At 40.7% G+C, this 24,881-nt stretch overlaps 1 protein-coding gene across 7 annotated transcripts in view; it reads right to left on the bottom strand.

Moving 5' to 3' along the window:
* myrf (myelin regulatory factor) overlaps positions 1 to 24,881 on the bottom strand; it is a 269,264-nt gene that overhangs the window by 12,263 nt on the left and 232,120 nt on the right. For 6 of the 7 annotated variants that reach the window (XM_069899350.1, XM_069899342.1, XM_069899335.1 and 3 more), the window contains exons 14-22: positions 24,570 to 24,678; positions 19,883 to 19,992; positions 19,167 to 19,327; positions 15,965 to 16,037; positions 15,171 to 15,259; positions 14,334 to 14,399; positions 2,084 to 2,178; positions 1,038 to 1,223; positions 668 to 937 (exon numbers count right to left, since the gene is read on the bottom strand). In XM_069899350.1, the coding sequence (XP_069755451.1) occupies positions 668 to 937; positions 1,038 to 1,223; positions 2,084 to 2,178; positions 14,334 to 14,399; positions 15,171 to 15,259; positions 15,965 to 16,037; positions 19,167 to 19,327; positions 19,883 to 19,992; positions 24,570 to 24,678 (1,159 nt within the window). The remainder of the gene's footprint in view (positions 1 to 667; positions 938 to 1,037; positions 1,224 to 2,083; positions 2,179 to 14,333; positions 14,400 to 15,170; positions 15,260 to 15,964; positions 16,038 to 19,166; positions 19,328 to 19,882; positions 19,993 to 24,569; positions 24,679 to 24,881) is intronic. The other variant, XM_069899366.1, reaches the window with a different exon arrangement.

The raw sequence follows: 24,881 nt of genomic DNA on the forward strand, positions 1-24,881 counted from the left end.
GCTGAATGCTCATCATAAGAGGTTGCCAGAATATTTTTTTTTTAACCCTGAGAGCGGTGAATCTGTGGAATTCTCTCCCAAAGAAGGTGCTGGAGACCAGTTTTAAAATATTTTCCAAAAGGAAGTAGAGATATTTCTTAACTCCAAATGGAGCCTCGCCAATTTCTTACACAACTGCAACATGACCTTCCAATCTACCTGTGACACCACTTTTAAAGTACTATGTACTTTTACTCCTCTTTCCCTCTGCTCTGCAACACTATGGATCCTTACTATTCACTGTGTAGGCCCTACCCACATGTCCAAAAATCCAACACCTCAAGTTGTATTAAATTTCATCAACCATTCCTCTGCCCAACCGAACAAGATTCTGCCACAATCTGACATCTTCACCATCTAAAATACCAAATGCTTCAGTATCATTTGGAAGATTGCTAATCAGGCCATATGTTTTCATCTAAATAATTGATATTACTGATTAATGCCAATCAATGGTGATTAGAAACAGTTCTGCCCTGTGACCTGCAATTCAATTAAAATAGTGTAAACTTGCACTGATCAAATCAAGCAGGTAGAAATTTAAAAACTACACTTGGATCCTCTTATGTAACAGTCAACTACATCAGAAATAGCTGAGAAAACACACATGAACATGGCTGGAACTCACAGTCTGTGTTGCTGTCAGTTGGGTCTGTCTGCCAAGTACTTCTTTGTCTTCTTGCCTGCAGACCTGGCAATTTATTCTGCATGTTGGTATAGCGAGGAGGAAACTTTGATTTGCCATGTATATTATGGATCTGCGGTGGTGAAGGGCTGTAATTGTTTGAGCTGCTGATGCCATCCCGAGGTAACATCTGCCTGATGTTATATTCATTCCTATTCTCATTTGCTGAAGATTTGGCTTTGATGTTGCTGGTGGAGGATGCGCCAGACTGATCTGAAATCACCAAGAATATTAAACAGAAAACGCCAGTGACTTTTAAAGAGTGAAATAAAAAGTATGGCGCTCCTAAAGGTAAAATGGCATCTGCACTTACCAGCAGTGGAATGGTTAGTGCTAGGTGAAGAAGGGATCAATGGGATGGTAGTCACTGCCAGGATGCGACTGGTGGGTGGATTTGTAGTGATAAGGGGGCAGCACAATACTTCACATGGAGAAGTGTAGCATAAACTAAGTGGACGAGGGGAGTGGGACACAGGAGAAGCAGGTGAAGGCATATCAACTGCAAATAGAAAGAGTTTGCAACATAAAAAGTGATTCAAGTATAGCAAAAACAACAAACTCTTTATTAGCACAATTGCAACGATTAGGTACGTAAAATACAACTTTTATATTTTAGTACTATGTTCTTCTGGGAACAAGAAATACCAGAGTTTCTCCAAATGTAAAAGGAAAAATTCCCATCTACCTATAACTGTACAGCTAAGATCAGGTAATGGAAAATTATGTAACATCTTTTAGTGCAGCAAGTGTGTAGCTCAGGCTGTGATCACTGAGTTGTTGGCTAATTTTTCTGGTGTTACTAGTAGATATTTAATAGTGCTCTAAAATGGTCTTGCAACAAATGAGGCCTTTCTTCCATATTTTGCATCATTTTTGGTCAAGGGTTTGGACTTGTAAGCTACTCCCACCCTGGGAAAAGAGTGCTGACTGATGACCTTATCTATGTCTTTTAAGTCACCTCCCATCCTTGTTTGTTCCAAAGTGAAACACCCGAGCTCTGCTAACCTTGCCTCATAAGACATATTTTCCAATCCAGGCAACATCCTGGTAAATAACCTCTGCACCCTCTCCACATCTTTCCTGTAATGAGTTGACCAAAAGGTTTGTAAGGAAAAGTGAAGAATGTATTGAGTTCAGGGACTTGACCCAAGACTCTTAGGTGAATGGAAAACCACAATCTTGAATACTGCTAACACTGTTCTCAACTATCACATGCATGGCTTTCCATCCATCATTCAACATAAAGTTATCAGGAGTATGCCCACAGGTTCCTGGGCCTAACAACATACATACAAAATTTCAGCCCTGCACTGTCCAACTAAACTCTGTTGACAGCTGATGCCAGCAGGGTTAACCTACCTGGCTGTTGAGCTGCAACTGTGCTCTGCCAGTCTGGAGGCGTAGGCCAATGGTTTTCTGTTGAAGTTGAATGTGGGTTGGCATTTTCCAATGGCCTACACATGAAACAAAATTTTACATAACTCATTATGCATACTAATAATACATGTAGTTATTAAAACAAACATGCAAATCCAATTCAATTGATTCTTAACTATCTGTACTTTTGTTTCTGACTGTTGGATTAACAAGAGAATTTCCATAAAAACTCAGTGCTCAGAATAAGCTGAGAATTTACAGTACAGACAGTCCCCCAGTTATATAAGGATTCTGATCCTGGAAACTGTCCATCAGTCAATATCTCCGTAAATCAGAAACATCTGTTTTCTAGAGTAATCTATTATATTGCTCTACATACAGTTGCTATAATTCTTTCAATAATCATAATACTGACCATAACTAAATAAAATATACTCTCCAGTCATTAATGAGTATCATGGAATATTTTATTATTAGGTTTGACATGGTTAGAAACATATGAAAGAAAAGTAACATTTCTCCACGTTATTCACCACCTGGGGGCTCCAAGATTGTTTTCTTAACTCTGTCCCATTATTAATTGGAGCAAAATAACTATGTCCGAAAGCCTTAACTCCCATTCCCAATTAAAAAAAAAATCCCTTCAAAGTATCCCAGAGTTAATTACACTCACGGTGAGAAGAGAGAGAGAGAGAGCTGCAGGTAATTTGGAATTAGTTATGTAGATAAGGAGTTCTTTTATAGTTTCCTTGTTAACTATTTTGGGGAAGGTTGTGAAGTGGAATATCTATTATCTACAATAACATGGCAGTCATTTGGCACACAGTAGTCCCACACAATGTACTGAGCAAGTTAGAATGAATCTGATTTTGATGGTATTAGATGGCTCCAACGCATTGGCCAAGACAACAGGAGTTATCTGACTTTCACATACTTCAAATCTTCTACTAACATCTGCTTGAACCTACAGGATGCTTGTTTAACAGTTTAGTGAAAGGACACCACTGCTGAAAATGCACAATCCCCTAGCCTTAATCTTTCCAAAGCTTGTATATCCATGGAAATAATGACTTACATGCCATGTCTTCCTAATTATTTATTCCATCTGCATGTTAATATTCTATAATGCATAGGAATACCTAAATTTATCAAAATCCTAAAATTTATTGATCTATCACCTTTAAGAAGTATTCTGTTTTTCCATTCCTTCATCAAAGAAATATAATTTTAAATTTCCTCACTTTTCTCTCCACTGAACATCCCTCTTGCCCTTGATCGACATTTGCAACCTTGTTACATTTTAGGTAAAGCCATCTCTCAGCTTTCATTGTCAGAATTGTTGATATAATACAGTCAGTCCATTCACCTAAGCCATGAACAAAGAATGTAAGTATCCGAGTCCTGCACTCTGCTAGTTACACCCTGCAATCCTATTGATCCCACCTCTTTTCAGCCTGTTAAATAATCCACAGTCCACTGAAATATGTTATCTTCAATCACACGAACCCTAAATTTGTCGTTTAGTCAGGATTGAGGATGACTCTCTCCAAATTTGTGGTTTCTAAGCTGGTTAATTTTGTTTGATACATTATCATTACATTCTGAGAATACACAAGTTACTATTTCCATTGGGTTTATCATATCTTTTCTGATAGCTATAACAATAAAAGATCTATCAATTAATTTGTTTAAACCATATTCATTACAGCACAGAAATCAGGCCCTTCTAGTCAATGCTGAACTATTCTCCCTAGTCCCACTGACCTGCACCCATTCTATATCCCTCCATACCCTCCCAGCCATGTACCAGTCCAAATTTTTCTTAATTATTCAAATTGAGCCCACATTCACCACTTCAGCTGGCAGTTTGTTCCATACTCTCACTACTCTATATGTGAAGAAATTCCCCCAGTGTTCCCTCTAGGCTGCTCCCCTTTCACCCTTAACCCATGTCCTCTGGTTTGTATCTCACATAACCTCAAGGTTTCCTTTTCAAATGATGACTTAAATATGCAGAGTGACTTTCCATGTGCTGTTACGAAACCCATAGTAACAAATTCCACTAGTTACCCCCATCTAATGTTGGGCGAAGGAGCTGTCATTCTCCCTCCAACTTTCCTGAAGTGTGTGGTCAAATTATTCCCAACAAAAACATTTTTTTAATTGAATGAAAGTTCAAAATGCACCAATCTTTATGTGAAAACCTGCTTCCTAATTTCACTTCTGGGTAGTCGCTCTGATTTTGTGCTCTCTTGCCCTAGAATATTCAAACATGTGAGATATTTTTTTCTCCCTCCCTTAATTTCACAATCCTAGAAATATCAATCTCTATGTAAATGTATTATACAAGGGTTCACAAGCTTTGCGATGACATACTAATATAGATATGCACTGATTAAAGAAGAGAATATGGAGAATACGTTGATCTACTTCAGGCAGTGAGGTTTTTTAGTTGGTTGTTTTTCCAGACTCTTTTGTGTAGTCTTCCAAAGGCGCTATGTGCCTTGGCGAGTCTGTTGTCTATCTCGTTGTCGATCCTTGCATCCGATGAAATGGTGCAGCCGAGATAGGTAAACTGGTTGACCGTTTTGAGTTTTGTGTGCCCGATGGAGATGTGGGGGGGGCTGGTAGTCATGGTGGGGAGCTGGCTGATGGAGGACCGCAGTTTTCTTCAGGCTGACTTCCAGGCCAAACATTTTGGCAGTTTCCGCAAAACAGGATGTCAAGCGCTGAAGAGCTGGCTCTGAATGGGCAACTAAAGCGGCATCATCTGCAAAGAGTAGTTCACGGACAAGTTGCTCTTGTGTCTTGGTGTGAGCTTGCAGGCGCCTCAGATTGAAGAGACTGCCATCCGTGCGGTACCGAATGTAAACAGCGTCTTCATTGTTGAGGTCTTTCATGGCTTGTTTCAGCATCATGCTGAAGAAGATAGTAAAGAGGGTTGGTGCGAGAACGCAGCCTTGCTTCACGCCCACACTCCTGTTTGGCTCCGAATCATGGGTCCTCTACCGGCATCACCTACGGCTCCTAGAACATTTCCACCAGCGTTGTCTCCACTCCATCCTCAACATTCATTGGAGCGACTTCATCCCTAACATCGAAGTACTCGAGATGGCAGAGGCTGACAGCATCGAATCCACGGTGCTGAAGATCCAATTGCACTGGGTAGGTCACGTCTCCAGAATGGAGGACCATCGCCTTCCCAAGATCGTGTTATATGGCGAGCTCTCCACTGGCCACCGTGACAGAGGTGCACCAAAGAAGAGGTACAAGGACTGCCTAAAAAACGCTCTTGGTGCCTGCCACATTGACCACCACCAATGGGCTGATATCGCCTCAAACCGTGCATCTTGGCACCTCACAGTTCGGCGGGCAGCAACCTCCTTTGAAGAAGATCGCAGAGCCCACCTCACTGACAAAAGGCAAAGGAGGAAAAACCCAACACCCAACCCCAACCAACCAATGTTCCCTTGCAACCGCTGCAACCGTGTCTGCCTGTCCCGCATTGGACTTGTCAGCCACAAACGAGCCTGCAGCTGACGTGGACATTACCCCTCCATAAATCTTCGTCCGCGAAGCCAAGCCAAAGAAAGAAAGAAAAAGACTTCAGGCAGATAGTTGCTCATAGGGTTGGGATTGGGTCATAAACTGTTCACATTTTATACCAATGACCAAGATGAAAAGACAGTGTAAATGTTTGTGAAGGACACTAATCCAGGTGTGAAAGTGAACTGAGGAGGATGCAGGACACAACTATCCCACTCTATGAAAGCAGGACGTAGTCACTCTTAAAATCCTCACTAAAATTTCTGAATTGTCCCGCAAACAACCTGACCCAGTGAAACTCACAGAATCATATCTTTCAGACATGTCAGTCTCACCAACAGAACAGACCCACTGGAGAGAGAGCGCTACTCAGGTGAGAGAAGCACCACTGAGAATCCTCACATTTCACTTGAGACACCATGACATTTCAGGACATCAAGTCAGGTTGAAGGAAATTTCCTCCCCCTTGCCATCTATCATCTTCCTTCAATGGATACATTTAGTGCTCCTCTGTTGAACATTGCTTGCAAGAACAACTGAGAGTAGTAAAGGCACAGAATGCACTTGGGTGGAGGACATCAATATCCATCAGGAAACTTAGTAACACCATCATTGAGTGAACTGGCTGAGTCCAGACTGTTCTAACAGGAATAGTGAGGAAAACACACACACAAAGTTAATAATGGTAGCACGGAATGGGCAGAGTAATGTACTGCAAACGACAGATCAGATCAAGGCTTGGCAGTCCTCTCGTGTCTGGTTGAGAATGATGGTGGACAATTCAGCAGGTAATGGGAAGCAGTGACCATTCCATCCGCAATCAAAGTGAGACCCAGCATTAGCTCCATCCTCATATATTCCAGAATCTCCACCTGACAAAGTGGTTTACACAAAGCAGGGCAAATCGAATTCAGTTAATAATTAATATACTCTCACTCATCAGCAGATAAACAAGAAAATCTGCACATGCTGGTGTCTCGTGCAGTACATAAAAATGCCGAAGAAGCTCAGCAGGTCACACAAAAGTAAAGGGCAACATTTTTGGCCTGACTCCGTTGGAATCATACATTAGCAAATTGATGAAAGGTGTTGTCAACAATGCTATGAAATGGTGATTAGTCACCTGCTCACTAATACCCAGTTTCAGTTCTCCTCGAACACTTACTCAGCTCTAGAACTTATGGCCATGAAAAAATAAATAGACCATTGGGCTGAATTCCAGAAATATGCTGAGAGTGACATCAAGGCAGCATCAGGGAGCCCTGGTAAAACTAAAGTTAAACATGTTTCAAGATGGAGATGCACAAGTGACTGGAGACCAACTTCACATAAGGGTTGATGGTTCTGGTTGTTGGGGACCACTCATTCCGGCCTCAGGGTCTCTGCAGGAGTTTTCATGGTGGTGTTATACACCAAATCATGCTTTCATCATAAGCTCAGATGTGGGGATGGTCACTGATCATTGTACAATTTGCAACCCTCAGCAGCTCATGCCGTGTGAGCCAAGTGTAGACAATATTCTGGCATGGCTAATATTGGCAGGTACCATTCATGACAAAGAGGTCCCAGGTAATGATAAATAACAAAGGATGTTGGTGGAAGTCTAACCACGTAAGCCTTGACATTCAGTGACATCACCATCACCATGTCCCCCACCATCAACATTCTGGGGAGGGGGAGGGAGATGGTCACCATTATACAGAAATTCAACTGCATCAGCCACATATAACACAGTGGCTAAAGTGCAGGGGAGATTATGTTCTCTGTGGCAAATGACATACATCATGGCACCCCAAACTATTCTCACCCTCCATAAGTCACAAGTCACGATTGTGATGGAATACTTTCCCTTTGGATGAGCATAACTCCAACAATACTGACACCAGGTGGAATAAATCAGTCAGCTTTATTGGCAACCCATCCACCACTCTAAACATTCATTCCCTCCACCACCAACGTGTTGTAGCTTCACTGCGTACCATGTACAAATATGCTGCATTTTCCCACCTAGTCTAGAACACAGAACAGTACAGCATCTTCACCTCATGATGTGCCAACCCATATATACCTATCAATTAAAAAATCTCTTCTCTTAACCTTTTTTTTTTCATCTATGTGCCTGTATAAGACTCTTAAATGTCCTCCATCACCACCCCTGGCAATGGCATCCACAACTCTGGAAAAAAACTTACCCCTGATGTTTCCCCCAAACCTTCCTCCCTTCACTTCGTACAGTTGTCCTCTGGTGTTTGCTAATACAGCCCTGGGAAAATGGGGCTAACTGATGACCTTATCTATGCCTCTTAAGTCACCTCCCAAAAGCTAACTTTTTCCATTCCAGGCAACATCCTGGTAAATCTCTGCATCCTCTCCATATCATCCACATCATTCCTGTAGTGAGTTAACCAAAACTGAAATTCTAAGTGTGGTCTCACCTGAGGTTTATAGAGCTACTTCAGAATCACCTCCAAAACCCATGACCTTGACCATCTTGAAGGGCAAGGGCAGCAGATGGGAAGACTGTCACCTGTCAGGTTCTCTCCACGCTGCACACAATCTTGATTTGGAACTATATGATTCCTTCGTTGACACCATCTTAAATTATGTTATCATTTCTCAACAGCATTCATGGATGTACCTGCACTATAAGAACTGCAGTGCTTTAAAATGATGGTCACCATTACCTTCTCCAATTAATATATTTCTCTGGTAGGTTGAACCTCTGTAGTACTTTGAATAAATAATTCCATTCTACCCTGTCAAAGGCTTTCTCTGTGTCTAAAGCAACCGCCACTGTTGGCGTCTTATTTCCTTGTACTGCATGGATTAAGTTAATGAACTTGTAGATATTGTCCGTCTTTTCTTAATAAATCCAGTTTGATCTAGATTTACTATTTTTGGTACACAGTCGGCCAATCTGTTTGCTAATAGTTTTGCTATTATCTTATAATCTGAGTTAAGTAGAGATATTGGTCTATATGATGCTGTTGTTAGTGGATCTTTCCCTGTCTTTGGTATTACTGTAATTATTGCTGTTTTACATGAATCTGGCATGTTTTGTGTTTCTCAGTCTGGTTCATTACTTCCAGGAGAGGAGGAATTAATAACTCTTTAAATGTTTTATAGAATTCTATTGGGAGTCCGTTCTCTCCAGGCATTTTATTGTTCGGTAGCTTTTTTTAATATATCCTGTATTTCCTCTATTTCAAATGGTTTTATCAGTTTGCTTTGCTCCTCTTCTTGCAATTTCGGTAGTTCAATTTTAGCTAGAAACTCATCTATTTTGTCTTCTTTCCCTTCGTTCTCAGTTTGGTATAATTGCTCGTAGAATTCCTTGAAGTTTTCATTGATCTCTGTTTGGTTATATGTAATTTGTTTGTCCTTTTTCCTTGATGCCAATACCATTCTTTTAGCTTGTTCTGTTTTAAGCTGCCAAGCTAGTATTCTGTGCGTTTTTTCTCCTAGCTCATAATACTTCTGTGTCTTCATTATGTTCTTCTCCACCTTATACATTTGTAGTGTTTTGTATTTTATTTTTTTGTCTGCCAATTATCTTCTTTTTGTTGTATCTTCCCTTGTTGCTAGTCCTTTTTCTGTACTTACTATTTCCCTTTCCAGCTGTTCTATTTCCTTCTTCATCTTAGTTACATAACTTATTATCTGCCCTCTGATGAAGGCTTTCATTGCATCCCATAATATAAATTTATCTTTCACTGATTCTGTATTTATTTCAACGTACATTTTAATTTGGTGCTCAATGAATTCTCTAAAATCCTGTCTTTTAAGTAGCATGGAGTTTAATCTCCATCTATACATTCTTGGTGGGATGTCCTCCAGCTCTATTGCTAATAACAGGGGTGAGTGATCCAATAATAATCTAGCTTTATATTCCGTTTTCCTAACTCTCCCTTGGATATGGGCTGACAACAGGAACAGGTCAATCCTTGAGTATGTTTTATGTCTACTCGAATAATATGAGTATTCCTTCTCCTTTGGGTGTTGTCTCTTCCATATATCCAGAAGTTGCATTTCCTGCATTGATTTAACCATAAATTTGGTTACTTTGTTCTTTCTGCTAGTCTTTTGTCCAGTTTTATCCATCTTTGAATCCAAATTTAGCTTAAAGTACCCTCCGATCAATATATTTCCCTGCGTATCTACAATCTTTAAAAAGTTATCTTGCATAAACTTTTGATCCTCTTCATTAGGTGCATATATATTGAGCAAATTCCAAAATTCTGAATATATCTGACACTTTATCATTACATACCTCCCTGCTGGATCTATTATTTCCTCCTCTATTTTGATTGGTACATTTTTATTGATTAATATGACTACACCTCTGGCTTTTGAGTTATATGATGCTGCCGTTACGTGCCCTACCCAGTCTCTCCTTAATTTCTTGTGTTCCACTTCAGTTAGATGCGTTTCCTGTACGAATGCTATATCAATTTTTTTCTTTTTTCAGTAAATTTAATAGCCTCTTCCTTTTGATTTGGTTATGTATTCCATAAATATTTATAGTCATATAGTTCAACATGGCCATTTCATACTTTGTTTACATCTCATTTCCACTTCCTCACCACCACCTTTCCCCTTTTCCCCATTTCCATTTCTCAGTTTTCTTTTTTTTTTAATGCACTCTATGACAACACTTCTAAAACATAAAATATTTCAACCATTCCCACATCTAAAAATCCCTTAACCCCAATTGTCCCCCCACCCCATCTCTCTGTGTCACCCCTTGTCCCTTGCTGGGTAACCATAACTCCCCTCTCCATTCGGACTGAGAACCTGTTCGCAAGTGTCAACTGATTTCGCAGTGACTGTTATTCTCTCTCACCCAACCCCCTCCAGAAAGGGCTTTTATCTTCACATTTCAACAAAGCTCCCCCTCATTTCTTCTCTTTTTCTTTTTGTTTTATTTATTTATTATTAATTTAAATTTTTTTAACCCCTCCTCTTTTCCCCCCTTCTTCCTTACTTCCTTTTTCTTCCCTCCTTTAGTTCTTATTTATACATTATTTTTACTTCTTTATATGTAGTTTGTCATCATTCTTTGTTCTTGTTACATTGTTACATCTCTTCATCTCTCTTTCTGTCTTGCAGGCGTTCTGCAAATTCTTATGCTTTCTCTGGATCCGAGAACAGTCTGTTTTGCTGCCCTGGGATAACTATTTTAAGGACTGCTGGATATCTTAACATAAATTTATAGCCTTTCTTCCATAGGATCGATTTTGCTGCATTAAACTCCTTCCTCTTCTTCAGGAGCTCAAAACTTATGTCTGGGTAGAAAAATTTTTTTGACCTTTGTATTCCAGTGGTTTTTGTCTTCTCTCAGTTTATTCATTGCCTTCTCCAATATATTTTCTCTTGTCATGTATCTCAGGAATTTTACTAAAACGGATCTTGGTTTTTGTTGTAACTGTGGTTTCGGGGCTAATGTTCTGTGTGTCCTTTCTATTTCCATTCCTTCCTGTATTTCTGGCATTCCCAGGACTTTTGGGATCCATTCTTTTATAAATTCTTTCATATCTTTGCCTTCTTCATCTTCCTTAAGGCCCACTATCTTTATATTGTTTCGCCTACTTTAGTTTTCCATTATATCCATCTTCTGAGCTAACAACTCCTGTGTTTCTTTAACTTTTTTATACTTTCTTCCAATTTTCTTTTTAAGTCGCTCACTTCCATATCTACCGCCATTACATGTTCTTCCACATTTTCTAATGTTTTCCCTACATCTGTTATGACTAGCTCTATTCTACTCACTTTTTCTTCTGTACTTTTCATTTCACTAAATTCTAGTGTCAACCATTCTTTTAATGCTTTCATTTGTTCTTGAATTTTTTAAAATCTATGTACTGTCCATTCATTTTGTCTTCTATTCCTCTTTGCAGAGCTTGGTGTTCTTCTTCTTCTTCTTCTGTGTCTGCTCTTGGGTTTGTGTCTTCTACTTCTCTTCCTTGTATTTGTGTCTCTTCTGACTTTCTTGTTGAGTTGCTTGTCTCAGTTTGTTGGGGTTTTTTTTCCATGGTGTCTCGATGTTGGTCCTCTTCTTCTGGGTTGGTTATCTGTTGTGTCTCTAGTTTCCTTTTTTCATTCTCACCCCTCCCGTTCCCGTTGTTTTCTTTATCTTCCATCTGGATGCCCTGCTGTCGGGTCTCTCTCAGCTGTTCATTCCACAGCTGGTCCCCCCTCCCAACAGTGTTGTCCTTGTCATGCACAGTTGTGCACCCCTCTTTGGCTCCATGAGCCATTTTTGCAGTCCTGCGGTTAGTGGGTCACAACCCTGCGGGGTCTCCACTAACCTTGGGGAGTTGTCTCCTCTTTCCATGGCGGGTCCCTGCTTTTTCGTGCAGGTAAGGCCTTCACCTTTCTCTTCCGGCATCTTTCTTTCTTCTTTTCTTCCCATTGTTTTTGGCTTTTCTTTCTTAGGTGCCATTTTCTCCACACCTTTATTTTTTATTTGTTGTGATTTGTGTCTGGGGCTTTGCTTTTTCTTCACTTTTTTCCTTCTTTTCTGGAGAGGGCTGGTATTCTCCTACTGGCCACTACTCCATCACGTGACTCCTCCACCATTACTTTCTCATGGACAAATAATAATTTATATCAGTGGCACCCAAATGCTAGAAAATGAATGAAGAAAAGAATCTGGACAGGTTATAAAAATGAATAAGGATCAATTAAAAAGACTTGAGGAGATACTAAATGTTATTACAAACATAGATTTTCATGCGTTGGTCATGGTGGCATATGGTTGGCATAGTAGTGCAATGCCTTTACAGCGCCAGCGATCGGGACTTGGGTTTAAATCCCACGCTATCTGTAAGGAGTTTGTATGTTCCGTGTGGGTTTTCCCTGGAGGCTTTGGTTTCCTCCCACCGTTCAAAACATATTGGGGACTGTAGGTTAATGGGGTTTAAATTGGGTGTCAAAGATTCATGGTCCGAAAATGCCTGTTACTATGCTGTATGTCTAAATTTAAGACCCATAAAATGAATGCATCAGCAGCACTCAGGAAGACAAATGAAAAGTTGGACTTCATTGGGGTTTCGGAATAAGAAATAGCTTTAGTAAGACCACACCTGTGAACAACTTCAGTCTTCTTACACAAGGATAACTTGCAGCGCAAACTCTCGAGATGGGTTCCTGGAAAGAAGGGGCCCTTTAATGAATTGGAATGGAATAAGAATGGCCTTTACTCATTTGGGTAAAACAGACTGAGAGACAGTTTTATGAAGATAAAAGATTGTGATAGATACTCAGATCATTATGTTGGAGAATCCAGATCCATCAGGATAAGAGTTTGGCCATTTAGAATAGTGACAAGTTAAAATTATTCAGAATGTTCTGAGTCTTTGGGATTCAAGATTCCTTTAATATTACACAAAATTGCCTTTTGCCTGCTGTAAGGCAAAGTGTCACCATGAGTGACATTTACACTATCACTTAATCATTTAAGGACTCTTACTTATGCACTTTATTGATTTTCTTTTGTTCTCTTTGTATTGCACAGTTAGTTTACTTTTGTGATCAGTTTACAGTTCTTTTATTTGTTTATAGGTTTACGCTGTGCACAGTTCATTTTTTGCACTACCAATTAGTGGTAATTCTGCCGCATCTGCAGGAAAAAGGAATCTCAGGGTTGTATGTGATGTCATGTATGTACTCTGACAATAAATCTGAAATCTAAATCTAGTGTTGCTCAGTGCTTCTTACAGTTCAAGCAAAAGGGAGTCTCTTCAGAGTCATCGTGTCCGTGGATCTGCCTCCAATGCTTTTGCAGCCACACAGACTCCTGGCAACCTGAACTCCAAATGCAAACCTCCAACATGATTAGGAAGCCTTCAGCATCCAATGTCCTTCTGGAGCCCTTCTTGCCATCAGCATCCTCTCGAATCCCGGTTCCAATACCTGGTTTTCATTTAGCCAGTCTCCAGTAGCTCACAACCCGTGTGGGACCCCTGACTGTGAGGGGTTCACAGTCTGTGAGGGTCCCTCAGCCACTGAGCCTCTCGCTGGTCCGCTGCCATGGTCACTGTCCTGTAGTCGACTCCTCTCTCCAAATCAATGATGGGGTGGGTTCTCCCCATTTTTGGTGGCCTGTGCTGGTTCACTGCTCCCCAGAGTCTGCAACCCCTGAAGGCCGCTGCCAAGCCCAGACACTGCCATCTTGGGCAGTTGCAAGATTTTAGTTTAAAAATACCATTGGCTCCTCAAACGTACTGCTGAATGTATATATGGAGCAGCCAGCATCAGGACCCGGCGGTTGAACCCTTTGGAGCAGCACTGGGTCTTCACTCCCCTGCGTTACTGAAGCTCCAGCAGCACCGCTATTTTATTTTCATGCTCTTATTTTTTCAGCCTTTGAGTATACTCATAAATTTTTAGATTCAGGAACATGGGATCCAGCAGAAGATTGGATGAGGTGAAGGATTAGCCATGATCTTATTCATTCATGCAGTATGTGTGCATGTGCGCCTTCATGTATGCATATGCATCATGTATGTTTGCATGATAAAGACAGCAAAAATTATCTCTAAGCCAATCTCTAGACTATGGATCTTGAAGTGATCAAGACATTGTTCATTTCCAAGAAGCATGTAATTAAAAAATGAGCGACAATTATTTGGTCTCTTTGGACCTTTCTACTCAAATGGAGAGAGTCCGAAGAACAGCCACTTACCCATCAGCATCTGCAGCACCGTCATTTCGCAAGTTCAGCACATAAAGGGTGGACATGGATATTACACTGATGAGAAGAAAGACAACAGCTTAGTTCAAGACTCAATTCAAAGGAGATTCACTTACCTAACCACCAGATATCCTTAGCATGTTTGAAGAAGATCCAAAATGATATTGAGGCCTTAGATGTGGAATGATATAACCTTTTACAGCACAGAAACAGACCATATCAGCCCTTCGAGTCTGTGCTGGTTCACTTGAACAACTGCACCAGTCCTCCCTCCCATTCTCTGCCCATAACCCTCCAATCCCCTCTGTACATATCCAATGGGATAACAAGTCTGGGAAAGTAGGATTCAATGGAATACAGGGATTCACATATGAAGTATCAGGAAAGGGCTGGTACAGTGGTAAATCAAATCAGGGATGGGGAATGCTGTGGACTATCAGGATTTGTGATGCTCTAGAATATTAGGAATAAAATGTGGAAGCCTGTGGAATAATAAAGTGATGCATGATCAGAATTTAGAGTTAATGTACAAGAGCTCACTCTGCCCAATGTAGTGCGAGTGTTATTCTTCGCAGGCAAAGAATTGGGGAAATAGCTTACAATGTTTAAACATTTCTCTGAATTCACCAGAACATTCTTGGTATTAGAATGCTGGGGACATGTGATCAAATCATTTATCAGTCTTTGCAAGAGCCAGACTGAATGTGAATGTACTTACCTAAATGCCATGATGATAACAGAACATTCTTGGTATTAGAATGCTGGGGACACGTGATCAAATCATTCATCAGTCTTTGCAAGAGCCAGACTGAATGTGAATGTACTTACCTAAATGCCATGATGATAACAAGAGCTATGATGGTGCCCTGGAGGAACTTCTGGCTGAGACAACCTTGCTCTGATGGGTTGGAAGGAGCCTGGAATATTTGGAAGATACTTTGTATTACAGAAAACCAACACCTATAAGTGGAAATAGTTTTAAAGTAATGGAGTTGGTATCAATCTGTGCTCACAAACTTCTTTACAATTCTCTCTTGAAGATGTTAATTTTACTTTACTTACCATCAGAATTTGAGTTAAAATGCATTTAGGGTCGGTATATTGAGAGTTTGATTCTCATTTATGAGATTTTTCTTTTAACCTCAGATTCGATTTTAACAAAGAATAATATGTGGTTTAAATCAACTCAACAGAAATAGATGAAGATATAATCCATAGAGACCAAGAGGAGGGGCCAGTAGAAGAGAAGCAAAAATTTCTTTTTAATATTTTGTAATCAAGACATGGTCAGACTGGGGTTTATTAACAACTTCTCATTGGTTGGATTGATATAGTCACTTCAAGGTATTGGTAGGAGTCAAACCTACTGTTGCATCCTATATCAAGCCTCACACAGCATAAGAAAATTTGTGATTATGTTAATTGGAGTGTAATTAAATATTTATTTATTTCCTTTCCGATAGCATTCATTGATTTAAACTTCCATTTAAAAAAAAATTCAAATATGCAAATTACTCTTCTATGTTATGAACAGATACAAATATTGATCTTGAGAAATATCACAATACTGAAATTGAATTTAATTTAGAATTTAAATCCTTACCATTCTTATGCATCCATACCTTATGGCCAACCTTTTGGTGCCTTTTCTTATGCTGCCCACTTCCAGCCCGACTAAAATGGCTGCCAGTTTGACTGTAAAGAAAGAAGTATTTCCTAAAGGCAATGCTCCATGTGTATTCCTCTTGAATGTTTCTTGCTCACTGCACTGGGTGCATCAAGAGTTGGCACAACTACATGTAAAGGCCAGAGGCTCCTGTGTATTATCACCATCAGTAAACTGGACTTTCAAGTTCAGACTTTTCCCTATCATGGGCATTAAAGGAGAAACGTAAGTTTTTTTTCTTGCACTTTCATCAGTCACCACATCTGCCTCGAACCTCTAGGGTTCATTTGTTTTATAGTACCCATTTCTTGTCAAATCTGTCCCTGCTTATACATTTACACGCAATCCCACTCCACAGTGACCTTTGCTCACTTCTAGCAAGTCAATTGTACATGGGCAGTGCACATTGTCCTGCCAGGATTGTATTATTAGGATCAGCAACATCGGTCTTTATCCAGGAGACCCAACTAATACCCTCTACCTCCACCGACTGGCAGAACTTGTCCTCACTCTAAACAACTTCTTTAATTCGTCTCACTTCCTCCAAATCAAAGGAGTAGCCATGGGTACCTGCATGGGTTCCAGCAACGCCTGCCTGTTTGTGGGTTTTGTGGAGCAATCCATGCTGCAAGCCTACACAGGCAAGACCCCTCAACTCTTCTTCTGTTATATTGATGATTATATCGGGGCTGCCTCTTGCACCCACGATGAGCTTGTCAACTTCATGGCCAACTTCCACCCTGATTTCAAACCTACCTGGTCCAACTCCAACGACACTTTCCCCTTCCTGGATCTCTCAGTCTTCATCTCAGGAGACAAGTTTTACATGACATATATTACAAACCCACTGACTCCCACAACGACCATGACTACACTTCCTCACACCCTGTCCCCTACAAGGATTCTATTCCCTTCTCTCAATTTCTCCCTCTCCACCACATCTTTTCCCAAGATGAGGTCTTCCAGTCCAGATATTCCAAAATGTCTGTATTCTTCTACAAATGTGGCTTTCCCTCCACCACCATCAACTCAGCCCTCACCCACATCTCCTCCATTCCCCACTCATCTGCCCTGGACCCTTTGCCCACAGATACAGCAAACACAGAATTCCCCCTTGTCCTCATCTACCACCCCGCCAGTCTGCATCCAACACATTATCCTCCAGAATTTCTGCACGTACAACATGATCCCACTACCAGACACATCTTCCCTTCTCCTCTCCTCTCTGCCTTCTGTAGAGATCATTGCCTCCATGACTCCCTCGTGCATTCATCCCTCCCCACCAATCATGCCTTCAGGAGGTGTCAAACATGTCCACATCTCCTCCCTCACCACAGTCTGGGGCCCCAAACAGGTCTTTCAAGTGAAGCAACATCACTTGAGTATTCGCAGATTGATCTACATTGGAGACTGGGTACAGACTGGGAGATTGCTTCAGTGAACACCTTCACTCCACCTGCGCCAGAGACAGAGTCCTCCCAGTAGCCAACCATTTCAGTTCTGTCAAACTCCCAGACTCACATGTCTGTCCATGGCCTTATGTATATCCCACCAAGATCACCCATAAATTGGAGGAACAACACCTAATCCCCAAGGATGTGTGCTTAACATTATACATCTATGACCGTGTGGCCAGGCACAATTCCAATGCTATCTACGTTTGCCAATGACACCACAGATGTCAGCAGAATCACAAATGTCAATGAGGAAGCATGCAGGAGGGAGATAGATCAGGTCATTGAATGGTGTAATGATGACAACCTTGTGCTTAACGTCAGCAAAACCAAGGAGATGATTGTGGACTTCAGGAGGAGGTCAGGAGAACACGACCCAGTCCTCATCAAGAAGTCAGCAGTAGAGAGGGTCAATAACTTCAAATTCCTGGGTGTCTACATCTCTGAGGATCTGTCCTGGAGCCTCCACATTCATGCATTCACAAAAAAGGCTTGCCAGCGGCTATATTTGTGAGGTGTTTGAAGAGATTCAGTATGTCACCAAAGACTCTCATAAACTTCTACAGGTGTACTATGGAGAGCACTCTGGCTGGTTGCATCACTGCCTGGTATAGATGTGCCAACTCTCAGGACAAGAATAAACTCTAGAATTGTTAACTCAGCCTGCGACATCACAGGTACCAGATTTCACTCTGTCGAGGACATCTACAAGAGGTGGTGTCTTAAAAAAGCAGCCACTATCCTCAAAGATCCCCACCACCCAGGCCATGCCCTCTTCACTCTGCTACCACTGGGAAAAGGGTACAGGAGCCTAAAGACAAGCACTCAGTGGCACAAGGACAGCTTCTTCCCCCTTGCCATCAGATTCTTGAATAATCAATGAAACAAAGACACTGCTTTACTTTTCGTTCACTATTAATATTATTATTTTAATAGTAATGTCATAAAATGGTTATAATATGCATGCTTGCTCTATGATGTTGCCACAAAACACCGAATTTCATAACTTGCTCATGACTATAAATCCTGATTCTGATTTTCCGTCTGGGCACTCTCCAGCCAGATGGCATTAACATCGACTTTTCTGGTTTCAGTTAACCTGCTCTCCTCTCCCCCCCTTCCCTCTTCCATCTCTATTCACCCAGCTATCCCTCCACTTGCTTGCTGCTGTCCCCTCCCTCCCTTCTCCACCTCCTGACTTTGTGACGACGCCTCTCTCTAATGTTGGTTTGTATTTTTACCTTTGTTATAAAAAGGACACTGTTAAATCTGCTGATTTCTCCAGCGCTGTGTTTTTTTTTACTTCCTTGCAGAACACCACTGGTCATGGGCCTCCAGCCAGAATAACATCCTTGCACCACTATCCTCTATTTAGTATACTCCAGTAAACAGAAGGAGTCAAGTATTCAAACTACCAATTCACCTTGGATCCCAGGTACCTTTACCTTCTGGATCAGCCTGCCATGAGGGGAGATATTATCATTGTGTACTCATTCATTTATCTATGAACAATCCAGAAATGTCCTGAGATTCGGTCAAAGTCTAGAGGATGGATGAGCTGTCATCTGACCTCCAATGTCTTTAGTATTTCTGTGCTGCAGGGCACACGACTTGATGAAGCAGACCACTCAATAATACTCTGTAGTTTGGCTGATGCAGCCACAATGCCCTATGTCTTGCAATGGTCTGACTGTGTTCTTGTACCTTAGTGTCCCCCCACTGACAGTGGACTTCATGCTGTCTAGCCGCTTTAACTTGGCCAGTTTCCGACTCCATGTCTCCAGTTCATTAATCCGCGTTTCAAGGTTGTCAGTAAGTTTGCAGAGCTCCTTGACAGCTCCCACATTCTCCATGAAAATCCGTTCCTGCAGGGGCAGAAATTGAGAGAGAGAGAGAACAAAGGAGTGAGTGGAAAATTAAACACTTTGAGCACAGGTTTGTTACAAGTATAATTCCTGACAGAGGGCTCAGGCCTGAAAGGTTTATTGGCTTATACTTCTTATGGATGCTGCAGGACCTGTTGAGTTTCTCCAGCACTTCTGAGCTCTGCGCGAGACCTCAGCCTCTGATATACAAGAACATTGTCAAATATTTTGCATTGATCTGTAAAATCTCCTAAGGAAACATTCTGCAATAAGCTTTGCACATAAAATAGTTAAATAAAACCATGAGAATCACAGTACTGTACAATCCCACCCACCTGCAACATTTCACAGGTGAGGTTTCTATTGCATCAGGGATTGTCAATTCCAGAAACAGCTTTGGTGCAAATCTAGAACAAATTACCTACAGTAAAAGTAGAAATGCATCTTCTCAATGCCTTTTCAGCATTGCTATGCATCATTAATTGGTCGCATTGTATTGCAGGTGGTGAGATGAAAAGATTATTTCCACTCTAGCCAATAGAGGGCGATCCCTACCTTATTAACCACCAGGAAGTTCTCAATGGTCTCTCCATTAGCACACACCACATCCCCTGACTCTTTCACTGCCTCAGGTAAAATTTCCTTCACTTCTTGAGCGATGACACCTAATGGGAAATTGCATGGTCAATGGAACAAATCGAGCAGCAGGAAAAGAAAGTAAGCATGAGCATATTTAATGCAACACACCAATCTGCTGGAGAAACTCAAGTTACCCTTTACTTCCAGATGTGTGACCTGTAGAGCTTCTCCAACATGTTGATGCATTGCACTTGACCCCAGCATCTGTAGATTTTCTTGTTTAATTCCTATGAGCAAATTAAATGCATTTTGTATCTCGAATAGGGGTTTAATGGGTGAAATTAGGATTTCTGCTGGTGTTTGAATTGAATTGTTTATTGTCATATGTACCAAGATGCAGTGAAAAGCTTTGTTATATCTGCTATCCAGGCAAGTCAATTAACACAGCAGGTAATGTGATAAACAACAGTATAGGGAATTGGAAGTCATGTTACAACAAGTCAAGTAGTGTAGAGCAGCCATTTTCAACCTGTTTTTGGCTCTGCCCCTCTAAGACTGCTCAAAGTTTATCGGCTTCCTTCAATATGAAGGAGTCAAGTTTAGTTAGTTTCTTCTGTACTTCTCTCCTCCCAACTACATAAAAACATAACGAGTATTGACGTCACAATTATGTGAAAAGAAAACAAGGCTTTGACTCGGAGCGTAACAACCGTGGTTTGTGGTTCCAGAACAACAGACAAATAGAAAATTATTCTTAATGAAGTGTGGGAAAGAAGAAAACATGAACATACATATTACAAAAAATTATAAAAAGATTCTTGAACCCAATGAGACATTAGCAAACCTTAAGCATAAACTTGAGGATGTGAAAACTTAATAAAAGAACTTAAAAAAAAATCCTTATAAAATGAACATTTTAGAGAGATCCTTGAGCTTGATGCACCTGGGTAAGTTTTTTGATGTCAGGCTTCAAAATGGATAGTGAGAATCGAAGGTCACCTCTTGTTGTGGATCCTCTCTTTTTCTGGATTTTGCCAAGAAACTGCCTTGCTAAATCCACATTCTACAAAGTATGTTGAGGGAAAGGCAATGAAAAATATTTTAGCCTTTTCCCATACTTTTGGAAAATTATTTAGCAGATCATTCTTAACCCAAAAATCTTTTTTAAATTGATTGAACTTTGTGGCGTACAATGATATCACTCTGAAGGTCAATCGACCCCTCTTGAGTTTCTGCGTCAACATCGGTAGGCCATTCCTCAAATGGATCTAACATCCAATATGGGATATTGAGGTTCAGCAGGTCATTAAATCTTTCCTGCAGACCTGCGTGCACTTCCTTTAGATGTTTCACATAGACAATGTCCTTCAGTGCTTCTGCGTTTGTGTTCAGATTTGGAAATTGTAAAAATTCCTGACGTCTGATTATTACTCCAATAGGCTTTGATCTTTATAAGTACAGAAAAAAATGGCTTCTTTATTATCAATGAGGTTATTATGTTTACTCTGCAAGGTCTGACTCAATAGTTTGTCAAAGATAACTGCCAGATAAAATATGACTGCATTTGCATCAATGAGTTTTTCTCCATGAGGCAGAAAGGAAGCAATCGTGTCCCAGAGGGCATCAAAACCACCAAGACAATTTCGTTGGAACAGCCACCTCACCTCAGTATGCTGCTGCAGCGTCTGGAAATGTTCATCACTTTCTTCACACAACTGCCAGAATAGATGCCTTGAAGGGGATGTGATTTAATAAAGTTTATATTTTTATGACAATTGAAGGCGAACCAATTAAGCCACAAAATGGACCCTATGAATAACTCAATGAACAAAAAGACTGAAGGTATACTATTTTTCAAGTGTGCGGATGAACCCTCTGTATCCTCCGACCACTGAAGCGGCACTATCAGTTGCTCAGGCAATTGTGTTCTCAAATGGAACACTGTTCTCATTTATTTAATTCTTAACTTCTAAATAGTCAGCCCCTGTGTATTCTGGGAAGCAACATCTTTTCTATAAACTCATTTCCATTCTAGAATCTGGCATAAGCCACGAAAAGAGCATCGTTCCCTTGAAGAGTGGCATCGCATAATTGCAAAGATTGCTTGGATTGTAATGAAATGACTAATTGTTTTTCCAATTCTTCTAGAAACTGGAATTACTTAAAGGAATTGCCTGAATAGTTTCTTTAGCATTTAAGTTCATGATATTAGATATTATGCACTGAATGCAAAATAAGTGACTCATCAATGTTATGAGCATTTCCACTTAACAGTCAATTCATTTCTCTTGATGATGCAAGAAGACCCTTTTCTAATTTCTGTGATGTTTCAGTAGTCATCTGTTTGAGCGTTGGCGTTCTCTTGAAATAATCACGAAAGGTTTTGAAGTAATCCAAGGGTTTATCTTTCTTCTCTTTATGTACGGCCTCTCAATGTTGCTTCAGCTTGCTTGGTCTTAAGCTTTCATTTGGAAAAAGTATTCAAATGCATGGGCAGTGAAGGGTTTTGTGGAGATGTTACAATATCATACAATATGTATTTGGACAAATACTGCCGACACTTCTTTTTTGCCGAAGGCTTCATGGGTAAAATTATTTCTGAAAGTAACAAAAATGAACTATTACTAAATGAAAGCACTTCTTACAAGGGTCAACTCAAAAATTGGCTTAAATTTTTATGGAAAATTAAGAACAATACATACCTTCTTCAATAAAAGCTAGCAGGAGACATACATTCACTACCCATTATGAATACTTGAAGCAATGTGAGAGTGCTTGCAGCAGACGCGAGAAATATGGAGCAAAGCCTTTCTGCCTGCAAGCTTACTTCCTGGAATTGAAGGCGAGAGAACAAAAGAGGAAAACTACGTGGAAGACAATTCACAGCCAAAGTTGGTTCCATGTCGGTCAAACTCAATCATGTCGAAGCAAGAAATACCATGAAAATATTGTTAATTTTCAGCATTTATCTAGGTCATTCTAGGGCTGTCTCCCAATGCCTCCAACCTTGGAAAAAAATCTCGCATAGCTTGGCAAATATATAGCATAGCCTAGCAGCAAAGTCCTCCCTTTTCCCCCAAAAAAATGTTTAATCCGTTCAGTTTCTATGCCCCTTTGGCTCCCTTTTTTAAGGATTTCAGTCCAAGGCCCCCCCCCTTAAATGTGCTGTGGCCCCCTTGGGGGCCAAATGCCCCCTTTAGGAATGGTTGGTGTGGAGTATAGAGCAAAATACAGTTATAAAAATGCAAAGCATCATTGTTTCTCAGTGAAAGAACCATTCAAAAGTCAGATACAAGCAGGAAAGAAACTCCTTGAATCTAGAGTGTTGTGCTTTCAGGCACATGTATCTTCAGCCTGATAGAAGGGGGAAAAGAGATCAAGACCTGGAGGGATGGGTCCATTAACATGTTAGCAAATTTCCTGAGGCAGGAAAAAGTACAGGTGGAGTTGATGGCGAGGAGGTTGGTTTTGGTGATCGCTGAAGTATGTTCACAACTGTGCAGTTTCTTGTGATTTTGTGCAAAGCAGTTCCAATACCAAGCTGTGATGTATCCAGATAGGATATTTTCTATGATTCTGTGAAAAGTTTGTACGAGATCTTGGGAACATGATGAATTTTCTCCGGCTTCTGAGAAAGTAGAATTGTATTATTGACATGGCTTGATCACGACAGGTTATTGGTGATATTTACTCCCAAGAACTTGAAGGTCTTTATAACTTCCACTTCAGCTCCCCTCCATTTCCTGAGGTCAATGACCAGCTCCATTATTTTCTGATGTTTGAGGTAGACATTGTTATCCTGATACCACATCACCAGACTCCCAATCTTCTTCCTATATACCACTTTGACATTGTTTGAGAGTCAGCCTATGACAGTGGTTTCATCTGCAAACATGGAGATGGAGTTGGAGCAGTGTTTGGCCTGACAATCATAAATGTAAGGGGTTGAGTACACAGCCTTGTGAAGCACTGGTGTTCAGGGTTATAATGGAGAAGTTGTTGTCCCTAATATTCACTGATTATGGTCTGCAAGACAGGAAGTCAAGAATATGGTTATAGGGAAGGGTGCTGATAGCTCTGTCTCAGAGTTTTGGGATGAGTTGTGTGGGACTACCTTGTTGAAGGCAGAACTGTAGTCAATAAATAGGAAGTGGACATAGGTGTTCTTTTTATCCAGATGTTCCAGGTTAATGTGCAGAGCCAGGGAGATGGTATCTGCCGTGGACATTGCGAGCGAAGCAAATTGTAGTGGATTGAGGCAGTCTGAGAGACTGGAGTTTGAAAGTGACTAGCCAGTGTTAAATACATCAGGTTCAAGGATTGTGCATTCCCACACATATCTAATACCCCATTTCTCAAGCTTCTCATTAAGATACTGAATTTAGCTTGGGTTATGTTTTGAATCAGACAAGCCTGAGGATTGAAACTTTATGCCACCTCACTGAGCTCTCTGAGGAATCCCCTGTTACCCTTCAGAGTTTTCAATCATTCCTGGCATAGAAATGTTGCTTGCATCAAAACTAGGAATAAGTGTGAAGGCTAGAGATGACTTGACTTGCACATGGACACAATGAAGCATGGAATTCCATCTTGATGAGAAACCCATGGGACCTGCATAGGAACTATTTCCCATCCACCTTCTAACCACTTGGAATGTACGTACCTGTCTCAGATGCACTCTCAAGGCCAGCTGTGGCAGCAAACTCTGGTTTGTACTGATATTGGACCAGTCGCATCTGTGTGATCCTCCTCAGTTGTTCTGTGGTGTCCACCTACAATGGTCAAAAAACAAGTTGAAAATAAATTCCACCAAATAAGATGCAGCTGCATGAAATTATTCAAAACAAAGCTGCATCTCTGGCCATCCAATAGCATAGAAAATGCATTCATTAGAAATGGACAGTGTAGTGGGATGTACACCAACTGGTGTTTTGCTTCTGGGAACAATGTTTAAATCCAACCAGATTAAAGAATG

Source organism: Narcine bancroftii, chromosome 1, assembly GCF_036971445.1.
Source record: "Narcine bancroftii isolate sNarBan1 chromosome 1, sNarBan1.hap1, whole genome shotgun sequence".
Lineage (NCBI taxonomy): Eukaryota > Metazoa > Chordata > Chondrichthyes > Torpediniformes > Narcinidae > Narcine > Narcine bancroftii.